We start from the raw sequence: 25,211 nt of genomic DNA on the forward strand, positions 1-25,211 counted from the left end.
TGTTAGAAATGCAGCATCTTAGATTTTGTGAACGAATAGCTGCATTTTAACACCAGTTTCTAGGTGACTGTTTTGCTTATTGCAATATGAGAAGCCCTGTTCCAGTGGTCAAGAGATCAGGTCTGAATTTGTACTCTGGCTCTGCCAAACGTGAGTTGTCCTGAGCCTGGGTCTTTAATATTGTATGCTATATAACATTAAACCAAACTCAGAGTCTAAATGCTTGGGCTCCAGTCCAGAGATTGACAACAGTCAGTTGTTGACTTTTGCCAAGTCCTTGGATCTGCACAGGTGTCTATTTCTTAGTCTGTAAAATAAAGAAGTAGATAAGTCCTCTTTCAGTTCTGAATTCTGGAGTTTGCTTTTTGTTTCCCACCCCTGTGTTTTGTTACCACTCAGACCGTAAAGAAATGCAATGCGGGAGACCTGGGTTGGATCCCTGGGTTGGGAAGATGTCCTGGAGGAGGGCGTGGCAACCCCCTCCAGTATTCTTGCCTGGAGAATCCCACGGACAGAGTAGCCTGGCAGGCTACATTCCATGGAGTCGCAAAGTGTCGAACACGACTGAAGCAACTTAGCACGCACAAAGCACAACCATGTTAAGACATATATTTCATAGTTAAATAGCTATGAAATATGTTAAATCAAGCTATTCACATGTCAATTGCAGTTGTTGTTTTAGTCGCTAAGTTGTGTCTGACTGAGTTAGCTCTTCCCGTTCAGTTTATTGTGTATTATATTAAGTGTGTGATGCATATTAAGTGTATTATTAAGTGTATTGAGCTACAGTTCTGCCTCTCAGAATCCTTGCTTTTACTAATTTGGAAATATATATATTCATATATATGTATACATACATTTATATAAAGCGAATTAAATTCTTCCATCCAAAATCAGTTCAGTTCAGTCGCTCAGTCATGTCCGACTCTTTGCGACCCCATGAATTGCAGCATGCCAGGCCTCCCTGTCCATCACCAACTCCAGGAGTTCACCCAAACTCACGTCCATTGAGTCAGTGATGCCATCCAGCCATCTCATCCTCGGTTGTCCCCTTCTCCTCCTGCCCCCAATCCCTCCCAGCATCAGAGTCTTTTCCAGTGAGTCAACTCTTCGCATGAGGTGGCCAAAGTACTGGAGTTTCAGCTTTAGCATCATTCCTTCCAAAGAAATCCCAGGGCTGATCTCCTTTAGAATGGACTGGTTGGATCTCCTTGCAGTCCAAGGGACTCTCAAGAGTCTTCTCCAACACCACAGTTCAAAAGCATCAATTCTTCGGTGCTCAGCCTTCTTCACAGTCCAACTCTCACATCCAGACATGACCACAGGAAAAACCATAGCTTTGACTAGACAGACCTTAGTCGGCAAAGTAATGTCTCTGCTTTTGAATATACTATCTAGGTTGGTCATAACTTTTCTTCCAAGGAGTAGGCGTCTTTTAATTTCATGGCTGCAATCACCATCTGCAGTGATTTTGGAGCCCCAAAAAATAAAGTCTGACACTGTTTCCACTGTTTCCCCATCTATTTCCCATGAAGTGATGGGACCGGATGCCATGATCTTCGTTTTCTGAATGTTGAGCTTTAAGCCAACTTTTTCACTCTCCTCTTTCACTTTCATCAAGAGGCTTTTTAGTTCCTCTTCACTTTCTGCCATAAGGGTGGTGTCATCAACCAAAATAGTAAGACTGTTTCCAAGTTAGTTACTAGTAAGTTAGCTTGCCATTTCCAGCAGAGCCAACAATACAAATACTGTGGCTATCACGTGGAGAAAGAACTTTTAAAATAATCTTAAAATGAGAGCGGACATAAGACTCCTGTGTTACAGAAAAAAGGACTTCATTATTCACAGCACAGCAACCCCCATCAGTATCAGCATATTAATGTCAGTTCCCCTTGACAACAGGTCTCACAGAGGCAAAGCAGAGAGTTGTAGATGAATGCCTGCACAGTGGGTCATGTTACAGGAAAAGAACCCTGAGCTTATAGAATCTGAATCTCCTGCAGTGGGCAGGATGCATGCTGTCTTTGGCTCCAGAGTTATTTTTGGTAGTAAATTTGTCTATCGTTTGCTACAGAAAAAGAGGCAGTCTCATATTCTAAGGTGTTTCCTATGCAAACACTCTTGACAAGATAGTGAGGAACAGAGTGCAGTCAAGGATTAGTTTAATAAGAAGTGCAAGAATTCTAGTGATCCCTGAGAATTGTATTACAAGAATGTTAGCTGTTAATGCTGGATTAATAAACAGATCAGAAACATTTTCAAGAGCCGTTCTATTAAAACAACTTGTCTCAAGCTGTACGAAGTTACAATATCTCTCTTTGTGTGAGGCAGAAATTTGGGTTTGAGGTCAAATTGGACATCTTTCACCTTGGGGCACAAATATATTGTCTCAGCCAAATGGGAAAGAAAACTGTCATCTAACCATGGAGGGCATAGTGGTGAGAAGTTTGTGGCAGAGCAGCTGTGTCTTTTGGAGCCTGTGAGTCTATAGGAACTCACAGGTCTTTCTGACAAAAGACAACAGAATCATTTTTCTTGCTTGTGGGGTTTTGCTGCTCATCTAGTGTATTCTTGCCTGGACAATCCCATGGGCAGCGAAGCCTGGCGGGCTGCAGTCTATGGGGTCGCAGAGTCGGACGTGACTAAACACGCATGGTCCTCTCATGCTCCTAGTACTAGATCATCAGGAACAGGAAAACTGCCAATCGACCTGGACTTCTAGCTGTGAAACTTGGCAGAGCTTCAGGTCCTGGCTACCCCACTCTCAACCATTCTAGACCAGTCAAAACATAAGTAAACCTATGGTTTGGGCATGAGCCGGACCTTGAGAGTAGCAGATGTTTGCTCAGCTCCTGGTACTTTAGGCCCAGGAAGAAGAACCCAGCATTTTAGCCAGTTACTTATATCTCCAGAATCCCATGTAATTATTGTGATTCATACTGTTTCCTGTCATGTGTTCTAATTAAAATTTTTTAAGCTATCCTTGGGGTGGAAGAAAAGTCTGATTGTAGATTTTTTGGTAAGTTTTCACTCTAAGATTTTTGGTGGGAGAAGGGGTTGGTGAGGTGTTTTCTAAGTGTCAGGTTGTATCATCATAATATGAATTTAATTTTTAACCTCATGTATTAAAATAATACTATTCTCCCTGTGTCTTGTGAGAAATCAACTAAAGATTTTCTTTTTTCTTTTTCCTTTGCTCAGTTACTTACAATGCATCTTTAGATGCTATTATTTCCAGTACAACCAGCAATACAAACACTGTGGTGCTGGCCTGGAGAGAGAAATCCAAAAAGCATCATAAAATGACATCCTTCAACATTGCCCAGGGCATTCATGCTTTTGATTACCACTCTCAGCTCAATTTAATTGGTATGTAAAATAAATCATGATAACTATGAGGGACTCCTGAATAGTCTGCTATGCATATTTGCATGCATGGGGCCTCTTCACCTTGTTGCTTTTATTGCTGGAGAGATCAGCTCGAGCAGCTCACATTTTATTACCTGAGCATGTCTGATAATGATGCATTAAGATGTGCGGCATATATGAAGTACATTGGGGTGAAAATATGAGAAAGTGCTCCAATGCTTTAATGAGCCTTTTTCTCAGAATTGGTGGGGAATGTAAAATGCCATAGAGAAAGACTATTAGTGCAGTATCTGCCTTCTGCCATCTTCTTAGTATAACCAAATGCTCAACCCAAACAATGGAGAAAGAAATGGCAACCCCCTCCAGTATTCTTGCCTGGGGAATCCCATGGACAGAGGAGCCTGGCAGGCCACAGTCCATGGGGTTGCGAATAGTTGGACATGACCGAGTGACTATCACTCACTCGCTCTACCCAAATACACCATTTTCCTTGTTCATGTGTACACACACCACACACACACTCACTAGAGAAATGTAAAATGTAGAACATTTTCTAATCACCTTTCAGAATATAACTTCTGATGCTTTTTGAAAATGTTCAGTCTTGTCCTTTAGCATACTAAGGGAATTTTTTTAAAGTAAATTCTTATTGGAGTACATTTGCTTTACAATATTGTGTTAGTTTCTGCTGTATAACAAAATGAATTATCTATAACATATAGATATCTCCCCTCTTCTTTGGATTTCCTTCCCATTTAGGTCACCGCAGAGCACTGAGTCGAGTTCCCTCTGCTATGCAGTGGGTTCTCATTAGTTATCTATCTTACAAAGTAGTGTGTATATGTCATTCCCAACCTCCCAGTTCATTCCACACTCCCCTTCCCTACTTGCTGTCCATACACTTGTTCTCTACATCTATGTCTCTATTTGTACTTTGCAAATGGGTTCATCTGTACCATTTTTCTAGAGTCCACATATGTGTTAATATATACAATATATATTTTTTCTTTTTGACTTACTCTACTCTGTATGATAGCTTCTAGGTCCATCCACATCTCTGCAAATGGCATAATTTCATTCCTTTTATGGCTGAGAAATATTCCACTGTATATATGTGCCACATTTTTATCCACTCCTCTGTTGAAGGACATTTAGAGGAGACTTCTTTTTTTCTATGTAAATTTTAGCTGAGGAAATAAGCAATAAAGATTTTCAGGTGTTGTCTATTTAAATAAATTTTAGACATTTTGAAAGGTGATAATTTGATGTATATGATATTAGTTCAAATATGAAAAGTGAGGTGTTATTTTTAAAATTGATAGGGTAGTTACAGAGAATGAATTCACATGGCCTACAGAATGGGTCTTATTGACCCTCTTTCAAAAGCTGTCATTCATATAAAGAGTATTGATATCAGCTAAGGGGCTGAATCTCTAAAATTCCCAACAATCATAGCTGCCATTCATGATAAAAGAGACTGACTTTGAATTCAGGGATATGCGAACAGCAAACTTTCAAGGAGGATTGTAGATTTATTAGAGAAAGCTGGAGGAGTTAGTGAATTGGGCTTAAAGGGACTCAAATAACCATTGCATTGATTCATTATTATTTCAGCTCCTTTGTACTGATCTCTAACATGTACCTGGCCCAGTGCTGGAATTACATGTTACTGTATACAGTAATACTCAGGGTGAAATTTATCACATTAATTTCATACTATGGAGTAAAGACTTGAAACAAAAGTACATTCAGTTCCTCTTATTTTTGTAACCCTGGGCTATTAATCCAAATAGGGGTCTGACATTTTTGGCGACTCCATAAATGTGAATAGATTCAGCTCTGCAGTTGGCCCTAAACATGGGAACAGCAGAGAGGGCTCCGCTGAATTTCCTCAGAACTGAAGAAGCACAGGCACCGTGCTCCCAGTTTCTAATGCACTCCCTGAATATAATTAATTTGTATTGTTTTTAAAGCCTTATTCTCTCAATAGAGCAGGTCAAACATATATTTCTGCTGCTCATTTGCTTACAAATTCTCGATTATTTACACGACAGTGAAAAATAATTGATTTCCTTATACTTTTTCATTAATTTGGAAACTTTAAATATTGTTTTAGTTCTCTCTTACTCCTGGGATAACTTTAATGTGATCTGCATTCCTAGGCTGTGCAGGCTGGAGAGGGAAACCCTGGAACCGGGAGGAAGAATTTTCTGTCCTCCTGCTTGGGCTGCTGGTGCCTTTTAAAGAAACTGTTGTCCTTTTAGCCCGTGCAGACCCATCTCCCCTACCCCTTCCATTTCAACTACTTCCAGTGATAGAACTCATGCCCTATTAGCCTGGACTGTTGCACAATGATAGAATTTTCCTTCCTTCAAAACAAAGGTGCGTTAGTGCTGAGAAGGCTTTTATCAGCCTATGGTGATATAGTATGTGATATATCTCATTTCAAAAAGAAAGTGTTGTGGGGTATTCCTATTACTAAAACATTTTTTTTTTCTTTCTAATTCTGATTAGCAACTGCTGGCATTGACAACAAAGTTTGCCTTTGGAACCCCTATGTTGTCTCTAAGCCAGTTGGTGTACTTTGGGGTCACTCAGCCAGTGTGATAGCTGTCCAGTTCTTTGCTGCAAGAAAACAACTTTTCAGTTTCTCCAGAGATAAGGTAAGTAGCAGTGTACGTTCAGTTTATTTAGTTCTGCCTCCCCAGTTCCTACCCAAATCTCTCTTTGATTTGAAATTCCTCTTAGAGATGGTATAGATTTTTAAAATATAGTGACTTACTACCATGGTTTGGAAATCTATATTTTTTAAAAAGATATTGATGATAATTTAGGATAGTCCTGGGCAACTGGATGAGTTATTTCATTAAAAAGTTCCTCAAACCATGTGCTCATAAATTTCCTTATTATTGAGCTTTCAATGGGTTGTTTTGAATCACATGGAGGGAGGAGCCTGGAATGCTACAGTCCATGAGGTCACAAAGAATCGGACACGACTGAGTGACTCCACTTTTCTTTCAATGGGTTGTTTTGAAAGTTTCCAAAGTATTCATTAACGCAATTAAAAAAAAACCGAAATGGAAATGATAAATGTTTCTTTGATAAGATATGGATGAATAGAATCACAGATGTAGGGAATGGACTTGTAGACACAGTGGGGGTTGGAGGGGATGGGACGAATTGAGAGTGGCATTGACATACATGCACTACCACGTGTGAAATAGATAGCTAGTTGGTGCTCGTGGTAAAGAACCCACCTGCCAGTGCAGGTAGATGTAAGAGATGTGGGTCCAATCCCAGGGTCAGGAAGATCCCACTGAGGAGAGTACTGCAACCCACTCCAGTATTCTTGCCTGGAGAATCCCATAGAGAGAGGACCCTGGCAGGCTGCAGTCTATAGGGTCGCACAGAGTCGGACATGACTGAAGTGACTTAGCATGCGTGCAATGGGAAGCTGGTGTAAAGCACATCTGTCCTCTGTGATGACCTAGAGGGGTGGGATGGAAGGGTGGGAGGGAGACTCAAGAGGGAAAGAACATGTGTGTGTGTGTGTATATATATATATATGGCTGATTCACATTGTTGTACAGCAGAAACTAATACAACACTGCAAAGCAATTGCATTCAAATTAAAAAATATGGAATAGACACAATGAACCAGTGTTGCTTTGCTATTGAAGAGTCTCAGAAAGTTGAAAATCAAAGTTAATCTGCAGGATATTACATTAAGAAATTGCAGTTAAATATGTCTGTCCATTCTATTTAATGATATTGATACATATTCTATATAGGGATGGAAAAAACATTGTACCAGAATCAGATAGTCTGGGTTATAGCCTGACCATATTATTTACAACTCATATCTCCCAGGTAAATTTCTTATTTCTAATAATTTGTCATTTGTTCCCCTATAAAGCTTCTGTTTTACATAATGCCTGACATAGATCCAGTAAATGTGATAGATTTCAAGAAACCTGATTGTGAGGAGAACATGGATAGGCTATAGACTTACTGGGGACAGCCTTTGCGAGTTTTTCAGTGACTCGGACTTTTAATTTTATTCTGAAGTGATACATGTATATGTGAAAATTAAATAGAATAAAATAGAAATTCACCTAAACTCCTTAGCCTCACGTTATGCATAAGGGGAAACAATGGAAACAGTGAAAGATTTTATTTGGGGGGCTCCAAAATCACTGCAGATGGTGACAGCGGCCATGAAATTAAAAGATGCTTGCTCCTTGGAAGAAAATATATGACCAATCTAGACAGCATATTAAAAAGCAGAGACATTACTTTGACAACAAATGTCCATCTAGTCAAAGCTATGGTTTTTCCAGTAGTCACATATGGATATGAGTTGAACTATAAAGAAAACTGAGTGCCGAAGAATTGATGTTTTTGAACTGTGGTGTTAGAGAAGACGCTTGAGAGTCCCTTGGACTGCAAGGAGATCCAGCCAGTCCATCATAAAGGAAATCAGTCTTAAATATTCATTGGAAGGGCTGATGCTGAAGCTGAAGCTCCAATATTTTGGACACCTGATGCTGACTCACTTGAAAAGACCCTGATGCTGGCAAAGATTGAAGGCAGGGGGAGAAGGGGACTAGAGAGGATGACATGGTTGGGTGGCATCACCGACTCAATGGACTTGAGTTTGAGCAAGATCTGGGAGTTAATGATGGACAGGGAGGCCTGCCGCGCTGCAGCCCATGGGGGTCACAAAGAGTCGGACATGATTGAGCCACTGAACTGAACTGATACATAAGTTCTGCCAAACTTGCTTATTTTAGTATACTGTGTATCAGACTGTAAATCTCCTTCACCACTAAACTACCAATTCCAGTTGATTCTGCCATCAAATATTTTCATCAGCTTCACCTCTCTCTCAGAAGCCACAGCTCTAATCCAAAATCTCATCTTCTGAATTATTTCATCCAAACCATGGCAAAGTTTTCCTAGCATGTCTTTCTTCTTGCAAACTGGGCTCATTTCAGTCTGGCCTCCATCCTGCTAATTAAGTGGTTTGTAAGAAAAATTCTTCAACATCTTCTCTTACCCTCATTCTAAATATCAGCACTAAAATTCTTAAGCTTTTCTATAAAACTCATTCTCAGACCAGGCCCAGCTCACTTCCTGCTTTTCTCTTCTGTTCATTTGATGTTGCAGCCTATCACACTTTGTTCCCACCATGCAGCCTCATAGTTCTGCTGTGTGCCTCCTCTCTGTCTTCATTTCCCTCTCCTCCATGCTCGACTGGCAAAAGCCTATTATCCTTGAAGTTTCAGACGTTTTTGGAGTCTTTTGTGCAGACCTAGGTGTTTGTTTCTGTGCACTCCCATCATGCCTGTGTCCCTTCTTAGAGCATGTGTTCTGTTGTACTGAAGTTGTTAGTTTGCTGTCTTAAGCTGGGTTGTATCTTTTCAGCTTATGTATTGGTATCAGTCATAGTGCTTTGCACCTCGCAGTGTTTGTTCAGTGGTTATTTGTTGACAGTTTAAAGTGAAGACATATTACTGTGAATATCAAGTAACAAAGAAACTCAGAATGAAAACTTTTCTGATGCCTTAGACTTATTTAGTTGTTCTATTTCCTAAGATCTTTTAGCTCTAACTTCCACTATTGAATTTCACACAGTCTGACAAGTATACTTGAAGATTGTATATGTATATTGTATCTTTCACTAGATTTTGAGTGCTTAAAGGCAAAGATTATTTGTTGAATTTATATCTTTGAATTTTTTTATTGATGTGTATTGTTGTGTATTTAGTTGCTAAGTCGTGTCTGACTCTGTGACTCTGTGACCCTGTGTACTATAGCCTGCCGGTCTCCACTGTCCATGGGATTTCCCAGGCAAGAATACTGGAGTGGGTTGCCATTTTCTTCTCCAGGGCATCTTCCTGACCCAGGGATCGAATCTTTGTCTCCTGCATTTGCAGGCGGATTCTTTGCCACTGAGCCACGAGGGAAGCCCACCATACACATAGTAGGTCCTTAATAAATCTTGGTTAAGTAAGCAAATCTTTATCAGAGCTAAGTATGAAGGAAATAACAGATATTTTATTATTATAGAACTCCCTGAAAAGTGGTATACCTTTAGAAGCAAGTGGAAAAAAATGTTCTTAAAATTAATTGCATATAGCTATCATTAATGTTAAGACTGCCTGGTCTCTTTCAAGGCAATTTTATCATCCTATTTTTGCTTTGACTTTTAAATCATTACCTTGTAATAAAGCTTGTCATGCTGTCTTTCACATTAGTCTAAATCCATTTCACTTTGATAAATGCATAATAATCTTAGCCTGTATGTCTTCACAACAAACAACAGGTTTTCAGCTACCAGGTTAATCTTTGGCTTTATTGTCATAAAATTCTGGATATTTTATAGGACTAGGGTTAATTTAGGGAATGGGGAAAACGAAAGAAAGCATTCTTTTTTCAAAAAGCCTTTGATTGAACCATATTTTGGCCTATGAATTGCTAATTAGAGGATTTTCAAATCAAAGCAATTTAGATCTAAATAACTTCCTCCAATAATGACCTGAGACTTCAATTCTTTTTTGGAAAACTGCTCTACTGTGCTTTCCAGTGATGATTAAACAATAAATTTATCTGTAGAATTTAATATTATACGAAGCAATAGTCCAATTGCATTTTGTTTCTGAGTCCTAAATTGTCTCATAAAATGGTAATCACTGATTGATGGCATGGCCCTGCTGGGAACCAATAACTTGGTCATTTAGAGGAGGAATCACCATGGAAAGTAAAAGGATTTTCAAAGCCTCTGGGAAATACCTCTGCTGGGGGTTGACATTCCAACCAGGAAATCTGATTAGGCTTTTCTATTGCTCCTAACTCCTCTCTTAGGCTGCTCATCCTGATTTGGCCACCAGAATCAGATCAGTTTGTAACTTAATCTTTTGTCTGAGGTTTTGACTTTTTCCAGAGTGTGGTTTCTATACTGCGGTCCCAAGGTTGGTAAGGAAAATACAAAGGCTCTTGTGCTGGTGACTAGCTCTTACCTGTTTATCTTCCTGGCTCTCCTGTATACCCTTTCTCCTCAAATTTCCTCAAAGCCAGTTTCATTTTGTTTAAATTGTACAAGTAAACAGATTAATGATCTTTTGCAGAAATTGCAAACGAGGAAGCAAGTTGGAAAAAAGTAAATATTCCTTTTCTTCATCCTCTTAAAATCAATTCCTCTTCCAAGAAATAGCTATTATTAACACTTGATCTGTAGAGTCTCACATTTTTATCATATACTTACATATTGTCTTATTGATATATTGCATTATAATATGTGGTGGTGTCATAATTTGTTATTTATGTACCATCTTATGTGTGTATACAAATTCGAAGTACTATTTATTATTACTTTTCTATAAATGGCGTCACGTGATATATATTTTTCTGCCACTTCCTTTTCCCTAAACCATATCTCCTGCAGATCTTTCATTATGAGTGTACATATACCTGATTTTTTTACCTGCTGCATAATAATTCATAGTATGGATGGTCAACCTTAATTATTCAATCACATGTTGATTATAAGAGATATTGTGTCTATGACACCTACACACACATGCATATACGCATGTTTAAGACCACATAAGCTGATTTCTTTGTGATATGTTCCTAGAGATGAATTTTTAGAAATGATGCTATTGGGTCAACATGGATTCAATTCTGAAAGAATGGCTTAGATCCAGAATTATTGCGCCAATTGGCATATTCATCAGAGACGTGTAAAGGTGTTTGTTTCCCTGCACTCTTGGTAATGATGTTTGTGTGTGTTGTGTGTGCTCAGTCATGTCCGACTCTTTGAGACTCCCTGGACTGTAGCCCTCCAGGCTCCTTTTCCCATGGAATTTTTCAGGCAAGAACACCAGAGTGGATAGACATTTCCTACTCCAAGGGATCCTCCTGAGCCAGGAATCAAACCCTCACCTTTTGTGTCTCCGGCATCAGCAAGTGGATTCTTTACCACTCTGCCACGTAAGAAGATCCTTTGGTAATGACAGATACCATTAACGTGCTCATTCTTTTGTGAATCTAATGGACAAAAAATTAGAATGAATTTCTTCAATTATTTACTGACCATTTCTATTTCTATTTTTTTATGGTGCATTATCTGATCATGTCCTTTATTTTCTTTTTCATGATTTAAAAAAATTTATTGATTTTTAATTGGAGGATAATTGCTTTAAAATGTTGGATTGGTTTCTGTCTTACATCAACATGAATCAGCCATAGGTATACATATGTCCCTTCTCTCTTGAACCCTACCACTTCCCACCCCATCCCACCCCTTTAGGTTTTCATTGAATACCAACTTGAGCTTCCTGTGTCACATAACAAATTCCCACTGGCTATCTGTTTTACACATGATAATGTATATATTTCAGTCCTGCGCTCTTAACTCATCCTATCCTCTCCTTCTCCCACTGTGCCCACAAGTCTGTTCTCTATGTCCGTGTCTCTTTTGCTATCCTTTAAATTCTTTATCTTATTAACTGAACTCAGGACTATTATCAGCAGTTGTAGTTTGAGAAATAAATTGATTATCCCTTATTATATATGATGCAAGTATTTTGCCTCTTTCAAGCATACTGCTTTTAAGCTTGTTCATGTGAGGTTAAAAAATTATTGTATTTATTTATGTATTGGCTGAGCTGGATCTTCATTGCTACTTGCAGGCTTTCTCCGTTTGCAGTGTGGGGGCCTCTTACTGCAATGGCTTCTCTTGTTACAGAGCACAGGCTCCAGAGCATGCAGGCTTCAAGAGTTGTGGCACATGGGATCGGTAGTTGTGGTCTAAGAGCTTAGCTGTTCCTCTACACGTGGGATCTTCCCAGGCCAGGGACTGATCCAGTGTCCCCTGCATTGCAAGGCAGATTCTTAACCACAGGATCAGCAGGGAAGACCCGTTTATACAATTTTTATCATTCAAAAGTTCTAAGTTTTTGCAAAACTGAGTGTAAGAAATGATTTTCTTTATGGCTATGGATTTTGTATCTAGCTTAAGAATGTGTTCCACACTTCATATTCTACTTTGGTTTCAGCTAATACTCTTTTTATTATTGATTTTTTTTTGCATTTAATTTTGCAGTTTATTTTTGTGTAAAATTTTTTGTTCTACAAATGGGTATCCAAGAGGTTTTTGAATAATTGTTTTGAATAATTTGTTCCCCGGTAGCTCAGATGGTAAAGAGTCTGCCGGCAGCGTGGGAGACCCAGGTTTGATCCTTGGGCCCAGAAAATCCCCTGGAGAAGGACATGACAACCCATTCCAGTATTCTTGCCTGGAAAATCCCATGGATGGAGGAGCCTGGCAGGCTACAGTCCATGGGGTCGAAAAGAGTCCCACATGACTGTGACTTCACTTTCACTCACTGGTTTCAAATTCCATTGTTCTTATTTGAATTTCCACGTATACACGAATTTGTTCCTAAATGCTTTATTCTTTCCATTAGGCTGTCCTTTCTTGCATGCATATACCACCGTTTTAACCAGCATAGTTTTCTGTATGCTCTGATGCCTGGCAGAGAAATTCCTACTTCTGTTTTTCTGTTTTAATTTTAACAACCCTCTGGCATTCCAATCCCAAAGAAAAGCAATGCCAAAGAATGCTCAAACTACCGCACAATTGCACTCATCTCACATGCTAGTAAAGTAATGCTCAAAATTCTCCAAGCCAGGCTTCAACAATACATGAACCATGAACTTCCAGATGTTCAAGCTGGGTTTAGAAAAGGCAGAGGAACCAGAGATCAAATTGCCAACATCCTCTGAATCATCAAAAAAGCAAGTGAGTTTCAGAAAAACATCTATTTCTGCTTTATTGACTATGCCAAAGCCTTTGACTATGTGGATCCCAGTAAACTGTAGAAAACTCTTCAAGAGATAGGAATACCAGACCACCTGACCTGCCTCTTGAGAAACCTGTATGCAGGTCAGGAAGCAGCAATTAGAACTAGACATGGAACAACAGACTGGTTCCAAATAGGAAAAGGAGTACGTCAAGGCTGTATATTGTCACCCTGCTTATTTAACTTCTATGCAGAGTACATCATGAGAAACACTGGGCTGCAGGAAGCACAGGCTGGAATCAAGATTGCCAGGAGAAAGATCAATAACCTCAGATATGCAGATGACACCATCCTTATGGCAGAAAGTGAAGAGGAGCTAAAAAGCCTTTTGATGAAAGTGAAAGAGGGGAGTGAAAAAGTTGACTTAAAACTCAATATTCAGAAAACTAAGATCATGGCATCCGATCTCATCACTTCATGGAAATAGATGGGTAAACAGTAGAAACAGTGGCTGATTTTATGTTTTTGGGCTCCAAAATCACTGCAGATGGTGATTGCAGCCATGAAATTAAAAGATGTTTACTCCTTGGAAGGAAAGTTATGACCAACCTAGACAGCATATTAAAAAGCAGAGACATTACTTTGTCAACAAAGGTTTGTCTAGTCAAAGCTATGGTTTTTCCAGTGGTCATGTATGGATGTGAGAGTTGGACTATAAAGAAAGCTGAGTGCCAAAAATTTGATGCTTTTAAACTGTGGTGTTGGAGAAGACTCTTGAGAGTTCCTTGGACTGCAAGGAGATCCAACCAGTCCATCCTAAAGGAGATCAGTCCTGGGTGTTCATTGGAAGGACTGATGTTGAAGCTGAAACTCCAATATTTTGGCCACCTCACACAAAGAGCTGACTCATTTGAAAAGACCCTGATGCTGGGAAAGATTGAGGGCAGGAGGAGAAGGGGAAGACAGAGAATGAGATGGTTGGATGGTATTACTGACTCAATGGACATGGGTTTGGGTGGACTCTGGGAATTGGTGGTAGACAGGGAGGCCTGGCGTGCTGCGGTTCATGGGGTCACAAAGAATCAGACACAACTGAGCGACTGAACTGAACTGAACTGGCATTTTATCTTTCAAAGTAAATGTTAGGATCAGTATTCATGTTCCATGAAAAATTACATTAATTTTTGAACTGGATTTCCCTTGAATTTGAACGTGACATCTTTAAAATATTGAGATAACATATTCTGTATTTTACTTTTTTCTTCTTTTAATGGTCTTTCCAGAAAAATTGTACACTAAGTTTCCATTCCTTGTTGAGGTTTTTCCTCCACATTTCAGAAGGCATCTTGTCATATTCTTGACTTTTATGGGTGTGTTTATAATGGGATATGCCTACTTTCTATATAACCTATGCATTTAATTTTTAAATGTAACAATTCTTTTTTTCTAAAACATTTTTTAACTGCCTGTTAATTGTATATACTCTTTTGTTTTTTGCTCATTTGGGGGATTTTGACTTTTAGCTCTTTAATTTCATGTTAATTGCTGCATTTTCTTATCAGATAATTTTAATACCTGTAGTCATTGGAGAACCAAATTTGATATTTGCTGTTCTGGTGATTCTCCCACATGGTGACATGTTTCCTTTTTATGTCTGGTTATCCTTTATTGTTACCTCATTTTTGGTTGTTGCTAAACTATAGACATTCTGAAGAATGAAATTGAAAATGCTTTCCTCCAGAGAAGATTTGTGTTTGTTTCTGCAATATGGAAATAAAGAAAGCTATTGTCCTGAGGCTACTGCATTTTCCTATTTCCTTGTCCTTTTAATTGAGCAATCTTGCTTCAGTGCCTCCGTTGTCGTGCTGGCCCAAGGCTTAGGCTCCTGGTTATAGTCTCTTCGTGTATGCCTATTGTTCACTGTCTCCATATTAAGTTTGCTTCTTATACCTCTTTCTTCTTTTGGACCTGTGGAGATTGTCTGCAATCCCTGAAGATCCAGCAAGGCGACAGAAATTATGCTTTAGTCAGAGCTGTTTTTCTTTGAAGCAGGAAAGCCCCCTACAAAAACCTAGTCTGCAGTGATACTTGAACCAGAGTTCCCTTATTTTAGTTGGTTTTCACTTACTTTCTTCAAAAAAGGTTGTTAGTATAAATATTGAGCTTAAAAAAGAAAGAAGTTTAAAGTGTTCATGTTTACTTTGTGAAATAAAAAAGGGACAGTAATCTTTGAAACACAAAGTTTGAAAACTTCTGTTTAAAGCCTGGGGAAAAAAAACTGGTTATGTTTTTCAGTGTTATGTGAGTAATGATAATAGCCAAAAAATCAATTTAACTGAAATTTTAAAATCCCCCAAATGAACTTTTGTTCTGAAAAAAGAAAGCTTTTGAAACAAAATGTTGGTGTTAGTTAAATTTAGTGCTGAATTTGAACTGGGAAATTAGTGAGATTTTTTTCAAAACAATTCATAGTGTTAAGAAGCATTTTGACTTTTTCAAGGTCAGTGATAGAATACCAAACAGATACACAATAGAAATCTGTGTCTTAGAGCTGTATGTCTTCTCTCATTTTTATTGAAAATGATGAAAAAAATAGATAATAATGGCTATGGTAACAATTTAAGGGTGAATAGCACAAGAGATTTTAATTTCCAACTAATATCTTAAATTAGATCTCATCCTGGGGGGGGAAATGGCAAAAATATTTCTTAAAAGAAGATCTGTTATATAAGTTAAAAACACTAACTGAGGTGTTCAGTAGAATACTTTTGCCAGTATATATCATGTCTAACAAAATTGCCTCTAAACATTCACTGATTATGCCTTTGTGGATTACCCCAAGGCTTAAATTCTAAATAAATAGACTTGTTAATACATAAAGGTATATTCAGAAGAGCCAATGCCCTCAGTTCCTGTTATCCTAGTATCTGCAAGTAGGCTATCCATTTTAGTGGATTATCCTGGAGAGCTGAGCGGCTGCACTGCTGTCTTCAAAATCCCCTAGTGCTATATTCTCTTTCTGCCTCTCTTTCTTATTGTCATTTTATATCTATGCCCTGCAGGATGGCAGGACTTAGTAGCAAATGTTTGATGCAGTCAAACAAGTCTCATTTAGATACAGTTGTCTGGGGTCTGTCTTCTACTTTTTTCTCACTTTTCTATCATTATTAGGAAACTTTACAGTTTTTCCCCTAACCACTTTGAATTAAATTTGAACATGTTGCCAATATGTAAATAATACTGATTTGGTTTTAAAAAGTGCACTGAAAACAGATTCTATATCCATCCATACCTCTATTTGTGCACCCACCCTTCCATGAAGTTACGTGCTTAATAAATCTAATATTTATAGGATAAAAAAAGTTTTGTTCATTTATTTATTATAGTTTTATTAGGCTTCCCCAGTGGCTTGGCAATAAAGAATCCACATCAAATGCCCAAGCCACAGGAGATGCGGGTTCGATCCCTGGGTCAGGAAGATGCACTGGAGGAGAGCATGGTAATCCACTCCTGTATTCTTGCCTGGGAAATCCCATGGACAGAGGAACCTGGTAGGCTCTGGTCCATAGGGTTGCAAACGTTATAGTTTTGTTGTGCCTGTGTGAAATGATTCTGCCCATCTCTAGCAGGAAGCAGGAAGAAATTCCTCAGTAAAATTAGACTACATTTCTTTACCCCAATTTTCACAATACCCTTTCTTGAAACTGCTTCCATTTTGTTATTTTGGAACCTATAGATAATGGATTGAGCAATTTCAGTACATTCCAAAAAAATTGGCAGAATTTCAAAGCTGGCAGGGGCCCATTCTGTATAAACATGAGGAAATGGAAAGGTAATATAATACACCTAAACTGACAGACCTGAGTAGTATTAAAATGAGGATCAGGATGTCTGGAGTCTCCATCTTTGATTTCTAGTGCTATTTATGATTCGTATGGGATTTGCTTTCATAATCCTGCATTATTAAGTGGTAACAAGATAAAGATTAAGTAGAAAGATGTCTTCATTATTATATGAAAAACTAAATTCTGCCTTGATATAAAATCACAAGCTTGGATATTTATTCCTCCTAACACTGTAAAAATGGAGATGAAATAAAGAGCCGTGTATAAATCATTTCAAGGACTAGACTTAGTAAGTCTGTGTTTGGACAAGCATCACAAGTTCTCAGGTATCGTGATGAAAATAGAAAGTGCAGTTTAGATGAGAATTTATGGAAAATATAAATTAAAAAATAATCATTTACTCAATGATAATTTTTAAGCCTGGATGTTTGCCCATTTCTTTATTTTCCCTACTAAGAATAAAGGAAACCTCTCAAGATATTTGGAATGTAAAATGATATTAAATATACTCCTTTCTGAAATGTGGCATAATTCTCTTCCAGAAGTCAACATGAACATAAAAAAGAGGAAAATCAAGAATTCTCAAATAATAAATAGTTATTTAAGTGACATTTTGCAAAGAAAATAGAATTAATGTGAGATATTTTTCATGATTAAAGAGCTATAGGCTGATTAGGGGAGCACAGTTATCTGGCTTTTAAAGCCAAACCACATGATATTACTTATTTAATTTATATGCAGAGTACATCATGAGACACGCTGGGCTGCAGGAAGCACAAGCTGGAATCACTACTGCTGGGAGAAATATCAATAACCTCAGATATGCAGATGACACCACCTTTATGGCAGAAAGTGAAGAAGAACTAAAGAGCCTCTTGATGAACGTGAAAGCGGAGAGTGAAAAAGTTGGCTTAAAGCTCAACATTCAGAAAACTAAGATCATAGCATCCGGTCCCATCACCTCATGGCAAATAGATGGGGAAACAATGGAAACAGTGGCTGACTTTATTTTTCTGGCTCCAAAATCACTGCAGTTGGTGACTGCAGCCATGAAATTAAAAGATGCTTACTCCTTGGAAGAAAGTTATGACCAACCTAGAGAGCATATTAAAAAGCAGAGACATTACTTTGTCAACAAAGGTCTGTCTAGTCAAGGGTATGGTTTTTCCAGTAGTTATGTACAGATATGAGAGTTGGACTATAAAGAAAGCTGAGTGCCAAAGAATTGATGCTTTTGAACTGTGGTGTTGGAGAAGACTCTTGAGGTCCATTGGACTGCAAGGAGATCCAACCAGTCCATCCTAAAGGAGCTCAGTCCTGGGTATTCATTGGAAGGACTAATGTTGAAGCTGAAATTCCAATACTTAGGCCACTTCATGCGAAGAGCTGACTCATTTGAAAAGACCCTGATGCGCGGAAAGATTGAGGGCAGGAGGAGAACTGGACGACAAAGGATAAGATGGTTGGATGGCATCACCGACTCTATAGACATGGGTTTGGGTGGACTCTGGGAGTTGGTGATGGACAGGGAGGCCTGGCGTGCTGTGGTTCATGGAGTTGCAAAGAGTTGGACATGACTGAGTGACTGAACTGAAAGCCAAGCCACATGATATTACTGATTAAGCTGAGAGAAAGAGGCCTTGTTCAAGGAGATTAGTATTGACCTTAAAAGCAAGTTGAGAAGCTAAAGTATAATACAATGGAAATACTTGGGAAATTAAAGAAAACTCATGCTTGAGCCCCATCCTCAGAGAGTCTGATTTAATTGGTTGTGGAAAAGGGCCCAAAAATAAGCATTTTCTCAAACACCATTGGTATTTCTATCATCAAGATTAAGAATCACTATCATAAATTATGTAAGTATAGGAAAAATTGAAAATCATATGGGAAGTCACATGCCATGACATTATTTCTGGGAGGACAGAAACACTGTGTTGCAATGGAGTATTACTCAGCCATTAAAAAGAATACATTTGAATCAGTTCTAATGAGGTGGATGAAACTGGGGCCTATTATGTCAATGAAGTATTACTCAGCCATTAAAAAGCATACATTTGAATCAGTTCTAATGAGGTGGATGAAACTGGGGCCTATTATACAGAGTGAAGTGAGCCAGAAAGAAAAACACCAATGCAGTATAATAACACATATATATGGAATTATAGAAAGATGGTAATGATAACCCTGTATGTGAAACAGCAAAAGAGACACAGATATATAGAACAGTCTTTTGGACTCTGTGGGAGAGGGCAAGGGTGAGATGATTTGGGAGAATGGCATTGAAACATGTATAATATCATATGTGAAACGAATCACCAGTCCAGATTTGATGCATGATACAGGATGCTCGGGGCTGGTGCACTGGGATGACCCAGAGGGATGGGATGGGGAGGGAGGTGGGACGGGGGCTCAGGATGGAGAACACATGTACACCCGTGGCGGATTCATGTCAAGATATGGCAAAACCAATACAATATTGTAAAGTAATTAGCCTCCAATTAAACTAAATAAATTTAAAAAAAAGAAACACTGTGTTGTACATTGATGACAGTATATAAATGTTGTTGGCTTTGATTCTTGGCAGAAATAAAAATCAGATAGTTAAAGATGGAAGGGAACTTAGTAGGATCACTAATTATGAGAATTAAGGGTTCTTCAAGGGAAGGAGGGAAAGAAGAAAAGTAAAAATTAATTTTAAGAAAAATTAATAAATTACACATTATGATTTTTAAAAAGCACCTCTAGTTTTGATTGCTGATAGCAGGAACTCACGTGTCATAGAGTAGAGGTTATCACTCATCTATTTTTAATTTTTCATTTAATTGAATGTGACTAAATGTCACATGAAGAGTTGACTCATTGGAAAAGACTCTGATGCTGGGAGGGATTGGGGGCAGGAGGAGAAGGGGATGACAGAGGATGAGATGGCTGGGTGGCATCACTGAACTGAACTGACTGAAAATCACTGCAGATGGTGACTGCAGCCATGAAATTAAAAGATGTTTACTCCTTGGAAGGAAAGTTATGACCAACCTAGACAGCATATTAAAAAGCAGAGACATTACTTTGTCAACAAAGACTGTCTAGTCAGGCTATGGTTTTTCCAGTGGTCATGTATGGATGTGAGAGTTGGACTATAAAGAAAGCTGAGTGCCGAAAAATTGATGCTTTTGAACTGTGGTGTTGGAGAAGACTCTTGAGAGTCCCTTGGACTTCAAGGAGATCCAACCAGTCCATCCTAAAGGAAATCAAAAGCATCAATTCTTCATCGCTCAGCTTTCTTCACAGTTCAACTCTCACATCCATATATGACCACTGGAAAAACCAGAGCCTTAACTAGATAGACCTTTTTTGGCAAAGTAATGTCTCTGTTTAGTATGCTGTCTAGGTTGGTCATAACTTTCTTTCCAAGGAGTAAGAGTCTTTTAATATCATGGCTGCCATCACCATCTGCAGTGATTTTGGAGCCCCCCAAAATAAAGTCTGACAATGTTTTCACTATTTCCCCATCCATTTCCCATGAAGTGATGGGACCAGATGCCACGATCTTCATTTTCTGAATGTTGAGCTTTAAGCCAACTTTTTCCACTCTCCTCTTTCACTTTCATCAAGAGGCCTTGGAGCCCCCCAAAATAAAGTCTGCCACTGTTTCCACGGTTTCCCCATCTATTTGCCATGAAGTAATGGGACTGGATGCCATGATCCGGTTTACCCCAAGCATCCTCATTTCTGCAAGATTTCTGAAAAATCCTCATAACATTTTCTTGTGAATTAGATGAGATCTGCAGTTGGGTAAATAACCTTGTAGAAGTTGAGGCAAGCTTTGTTTATGGAAGTGTTATATTTTTGGACTTACACTAGCTAATATTTTTCATCAATGAGCTGGATAAAAACATAGTCATTAGATGAACCACAGCCTTCAACAAATTAAGAAAATATCTATTTACCATCTACTGTATTCCATGGGATATGTGGACAAATCAGGGAGGAGTTATCAATATAATATAATTAGGATTCAAAATTTTATTCATATACTTTGAAACTAGAAAAATCCTAATTTTAGCTTATAGCATCAGATTTTTGAAGGCAGAATATTAGATGTTTACCTTGATTGTTTATTCATGGGAATAATATTTAGAGTTTTACTCAGTCAGGACCTCAAGTTAAGGGCAATGCATGTTGGAATAGCTTATTCAGCTAATGTAAAAATAAGGTGTTTAAAGAAGTCACATTGTCTGTAACAGTGGTTAGAACACGCTTGAAATATTGGCTCAATTCTGAGCACTTTGCTTAAATAGACCCTTGGGGACCCTAAGATGTTCTTGTTATATATTGGTGAGTAGAGATATACTGTCTTCTATTGATGGTACATTAATTAATGTGTTCAGTTCAGTTCAGTCGCTCAGTTGTGTCCGACTCTTTGCGACCCCATGAATCGCAGCACGCCAGGCCTCCCTGTCCATCACCAACTCTAGGAGTTCACTCAGACTCACGTCCATCGAGTCAGTGATGCCATCCAGCCATCTCATCCTCTGTCGTCACCTTCTCCTCCTGCCCCCAATCCCTCCCAACATCAGAGTCTTTTCCAATGAGTCAACTCTTCACATGAGGTGGCCAAAGTACTGGAGTTTCTCAGCTTTAGCATCATTCCTTCCAAAGAAATCCCAGGCTGATCTCCTTCAGAATGGACTGATTGGATCGCCTTGCAGTCCAAGGGACTCTCAAGGGTCTTCTCCAACACCACAGTTCAAACACATCAATTCTTCGGTGCGCAGCCTTCTTCACAGTCCAACTCTCACATCCATACATGACCACTGCAAAAACTATAGCCTTGACTAGGACCTTAGTTGGCAAACTAATGTCTCTGCTTTTCAATATACTATGTAGGGTGGTCATAACTTTTCTTCCCAGGAGTAAGCATCTTTTCATTTCATGGCTGAAGTCACTATCTGCAGTGATTTTGGAGCCCCCCAAAATAAAGTCTGACACTGTTTCCACTGTTTCCCCATCCATTTCCCGTGAAGTGATGGGATTGGATGCCATGACCTTTGTTTTCTGAATGTTGAGCTTTAAGCCAACTTTTTCACTCTCCACTTTCACTTTCATCAAGAGGCTCTTTAGTTCCTCTTCACTTTCAGCCATAAGGATAGTGTCATCTGCATATCTGAAGTTATTGATATTTCTCCCGGCAATCTTGATTCCAGCTTGTGTTTATCCCAGTCCAGCATTTCTCATGATGTACTCTGCATATAAGTTAAATAAGCAGGGTGACAATATACAGCCTGGACGTACTCCTTTTCCTATTTGGAACCAGTCTGTTGTTCCATGTCCAGTTCTAACTGTTGCTTCCTGACCTGCATACAGATTTCTCAAGAGGCAGGTCAGGTGGTCTGGTATTCCCATCTCTCTCAGAATTTTCCACAGTTTATTGGGATCCACACAGTCAAAGTCTTTGGCATAGTCAATAAAGCAGAAATATATGTTTTTCTGGAACTCTTCTGCTTTTTCCATGATCCAGCGGATGTTGGCAATTTGATCTCTGGTTCCTCTGCCTTTTCTAAAATCAGCTTGAACATCAGGAAGTTCATTGTTCACGTATTGCTGAAGCATGTGTAAATATAGTATTTTAAAATGTATGACACTAGGACTTCCCTGGTGACCAGGGGTAAAGAATCCAGCTGCAATGCAGGAGCCACAGGAGACATAGGTTTGATCCCTGGGTGGGGAAGATCCCCTGGAAGAGTGTATGGCAACTCACTCTGGTTGTCTTGCCTGGAGAATCCCCATGTACAGAGGAGCCTGGCAGGCTACAGTCCATGGGGTCACAAAGAATCAGAGACAACTGAAGCAACTTAACACACACAATGTTTAGGACTAAAAAATACAATGGTTAGATTGGGTAAAGGGGATGAGAAAGGGAGAATAGGAGTGTAAGTAAGTATTTCTTTCAGAAGAGAGTGTTATTCAATGTACAGTTAATATTTGCTCTATTCACACAGGCACATATGCATGCACACACACACACACACACAGCTATTATTTGGTGTTAGGGAGAAAACCATAACTCAGAAAGAGTCAAAGAAGGCTGTCTCTGAGAGTAGGGGGGGGGTGGGGGGGGATGGGGACTTGGGATTGAGAGGGATGAATTGATTTTAAAAAAACCATTTTGATGCTATTGGATATTACACAATGGACATATCTTATTACATTTTTTAGAAAAAGTTATCAAGGCCTGGATGACCAACCTCCCTGGAGAGAAAGTTAAAAAAAACAAAAAGACAAAGTGAGAGAATCAAGAGTGGGATCTACAAATGATGCTATGATTTAGAAGGACTGGGGTCGTCTACCCTGGACAAGAGCTGTATGAAGAGGCTTATGTAGATGTAGGGAAAGAGAGTAGGATAGAATCAAAAGGTAGAAGAGGAAGTCTGTGGCTTATCATAATGCTATAGGAATTCCTATCCCATGGGATCCCAGGATCTGCATGGGAGATTCGTGTGTCTATGTATCCAAAGAAATTACATGGAGTATTGTGCTCATATATGAACATGTGCATTTAAGAGGAGGGGATGGGCCATCGTTTTCAGCTGATTCTTTCCCCCAAAGGAGTATAACATTTAAAATAGGTTAAAACTACAGGGTCACTTGCCTTATGGAGTAATAAACACTTGTGTAAAGAGGCCATCTTTTATAGATAATTTAGAAATAATTCTCACACTGGATAAAGCACACTAGTTTATTTGAAATAAAGTTTTTCTGCTCTAAGGTTCTAATATTTATATAACAAAAAGGAATAAAATACATTTAATAATAAAACATTTATTGGGCACTTACTATGTACAGCTCATCATGCCACTCATTCAATCTTTATAGGGTCAGATTACATAGGTACCAGGCTTCCCTGATAGCACAGTTGGTAAAGAATTGCCTGCAATGCAGGAAACCCTGGTTCGATTCCTGGGTCAGGAAGATCCACTGGAGAAGGAGTAGGCTACCCACTCCAGTATTCTTGGGCTTCTCTCAGCTGGCTAGGGGGTGGCTCAGCTGGTAAAGAATCTACCTGTAACATGAGAGACCTGGGTTTGATCCCTGGATTGGGAAGATCCCCTGGAGAAGGAAGTGGCTAGCCACTCCAGTATTCTGGCCTGTAGAATTCCAAGGACTGTATAGTCCATGGGGTTGCAAAGAATTGGACACGACTGAGTGACTTTCCCTTTCACTTTTCAGGTAGGTATCACATCAAAAATTCAGAGAGACAAAGAAACCTACTAGAGTTGACTCTGCAGTAAGGGACAGAGGCAAGATGACAACCGAAGAAATCTGGCCCTAGAACTGGCCTGAAGCCCCCTTTGGAAGGGTTTTTCCCTCTCATTCTGACTCTCCCTCACCAAAAGTATTAGTCAACCAGTCATGCCCAACTCTCTCTAACTTTATGGACTGTAGCTCGCCAGGCTCCTCTGTCCATGGAATTCTCCAGGCAAGAATACTGGAGTAGGTAGCCTTTCCTTTCTCCAGGGGATCTTCCCCACCCAGGTATTGAACCTGGCTCTCCTGCATTGCAGCCGAATTCCTTACCCTCCGAGCCGCCAGGAAAGCCTGATTCTCCCTCACTGAACTGTTGCTTCTACTCCATGACTGACGGTGGCAACACTGCCATCTGCAGAGCTCCTCTTCCCATTTCCTTCAGTGCTCCTCCACGTGTGTGGCATTTTTGTGCCTTAATTGTCTGTGTTATCTGAACTTGATTCCTTTAACGGACATCCCTGGTAACGCAGACAGTAAAGAATTTTGTTTCACAAAAAATACATATATTATCTATCCATCTACCTATTATCTATTCACTAGCTATATAGAGAAAGAGATTGTATCCGTTTTCTTCTGCTACTTTGACCGATACCCACAAACTCAATGGTTTGCAACAGCACACCTTTTATGTTTTGTAGGTTAGAATGGTAGCCTGGGTCTCACTGGACTAAAATCAACGTACTCACAGGGCTGTCTTCTTTTCTGGAGGCCCTGGAGGAGAATTTGTTTCCTTGCCTTTTCCAACTCCCTTGGTTCATAGCCCCTTTTCTTCATCCTCCAAACTAGGAACACTGGTGGTGGTTTTAGTTGCTGAGTCGTGTCCGACTCTTGAGACCCCATGGACTGTAGCCTGCCAAGGCTCTTATATCCATGAAATTCTCCA

The 25,211-nt window shown here is 39.2% G+C and overlaps 1 protein-coding gene across 1 annotated transcript in view; it reads left to right on the forward strand.

Annotated features, from left to right (window-relative positions):
- WDR49 (WD repeat domain 49) overlaps positions 1–25,211 on the forward strand; it is a 164,725-nt gene that overhangs the window by 49,744 nt on the left and 89,770 nt on the right. The window contains exons 5-6 of the mRNA XM_069595505.1: positions 3,202–3,369; positions 5,884–6,032. Of these exons, the coding sequence (XP_069451606.1) occupies positions 3,202–3,369; positions 5,884–6,032 (317 nt within the window). The remainder of the gene's footprint in view (positions 1–3,201; positions 3,370–5,883; positions 6,033–25,211) is intronic.

The sequence above is a fragment of the Ovis canadensis genome, chromosome 1 (assembly GCF_042477335.2).
Source record: "Ovis canadensis isolate MfBH-ARS-UI-01 breed Bighorn chromosome 1, ARS-UI_OviCan_v2, whole genome shotgun sequence".
NCBI classification, from domain to species: Eukaryota; Metazoa; Chordata; class Mammalia; order Artiodactyla; family Bovidae; genus Ovis; species Ovis canadensis.